Source organism: Echinops telfairi, unplaced genomic scaffold (assembly GCF_000313985.2).
Source record: "Echinops telfairi isolate 266 unplaced genomic scaffold, ASM31398v2 ScPeMD7_29;HRSCAF=101, whole genome shotgun sequence".
Classification (NCBI taxonomy): Eukaryota; Metazoa; Chordata; class Mammalia; order Afrosoricida; family Tenrecidae; genus Echinops; species Echinops telfairi.
The window spans coordinates 2,578,377-2,579,406 of NW_022103926.1; the positions used below are offsets into that span (position 1 = coordinate 2,578,377).

At 72.2% G+C, this 1,030-nt stretch overlaps 1 protein-coding gene across 1 annotated transcript in view; it reads right to left on the bottom strand.

The window, feature by feature from the left end:
- MN1 (MN1 proto-oncogene, transcriptional regulator) overlaps window positions 1-1,030 on the bottom strand; it is a 54,482-nt gene that overhangs the window by 51,821 nt on the left and 1,631 nt on the right. The window contains 1 exon segment of the mRNA XM_030885443.2: window positions 11-1,030. This exon segment is cut by the window's right edge and continues 111 nt beyond it. Coding sequence (XP_030741303.2) covers window positions 11-1,030 — 1,020 coding nt within the window.

The following is a 1,030-nucleotide window of genomic DNA, read 5'->3' on the forward strand; positions in this document are numbered from 1 at the left end:
CCCCAAGCGCGGGCGCCCCGAAGTCCGGCGGCGGAGGCCGGCGCTCTGAGGGCGCGCTGGGCAGCCCCACTCCGGCCCCGGGAGACTGCAGCTGACCCAGGCCCGCCAGGTTGCCCCCGAACTGCAAGCCTGGCGAGGGCAGCGCAGGCACGTGGCCCTCCCCGGGCATCCTCAGCGGTTCCTGCAGAGGGCCCCGGAAGAGCACCCCAGAGCCGCCGGGCGGAGGGGGCGGCGCCAGGCCCGGGTCGTGCGGTCCGCAGTCCGCCGGCAGGCCCGAGCCGCCCATTCTACGAGGCAGCAGGTCTCCCGGAGGCGGGTGCGGGCCTGGGAACCAGGCGCTCTCCTGCGCCAAATGCGGCGCCTGCTGCTCAAAGGTGCCCAGGCGCCCCGCGGTGGCGCCGCCACCTTCGCGCTCAAAGTTCGGCTGGGCCAAGCTGCCCACGGGACCGCCGTGCACCAGGCCGCCCTGGCCCACGTCCCCGGGGTGGCCTAGCTGGGCCAGGTTGGGCTGGCGCAACCGCTGCTGCTGATTCCGCGAGGCCATCTGCTTAATCATGAGAGCCGCGTTTTGGCGCTGCTGCTGCTGCTGCTGTTGCTGCTGCAGGGACTGGTGGTCCGGAGCCGGGTGCTGCAGGGGCGGCCCCGAGGGGAAGCTGTCGGGCACAGGCGGTGTGAACTCGCCTGGCAGGCCTGTGTAGGCGGACGGCGAGAGGTGGTTGTCCATGCTGCCGTTCCACGAGGCGCAGCGGTCCACGCCCGCGCTGCCCTGGAAGTCGAAGCGCGGCCTCTTGGCCACGTTCAAGTAGGGGGGAGCGTCGAAATGCTGCAGCCGCTGGTTGGGCGCCTGCTGCGCTGCAGGGTGCTGCATGCTGAACACAGGCTCGGAATAAGGGTGCATGCTCCGGTTCTCCAGCCGGTGGATGGGGTACTCAAACTGGGAGTGCTGGGTGGGCAGCACTCCGTCCTGCAGGCCACCGCTGGGCGTGCCTGGCTCACCCTGCTGGGGCCGCGGGAGTGCGGGCGGGCACGA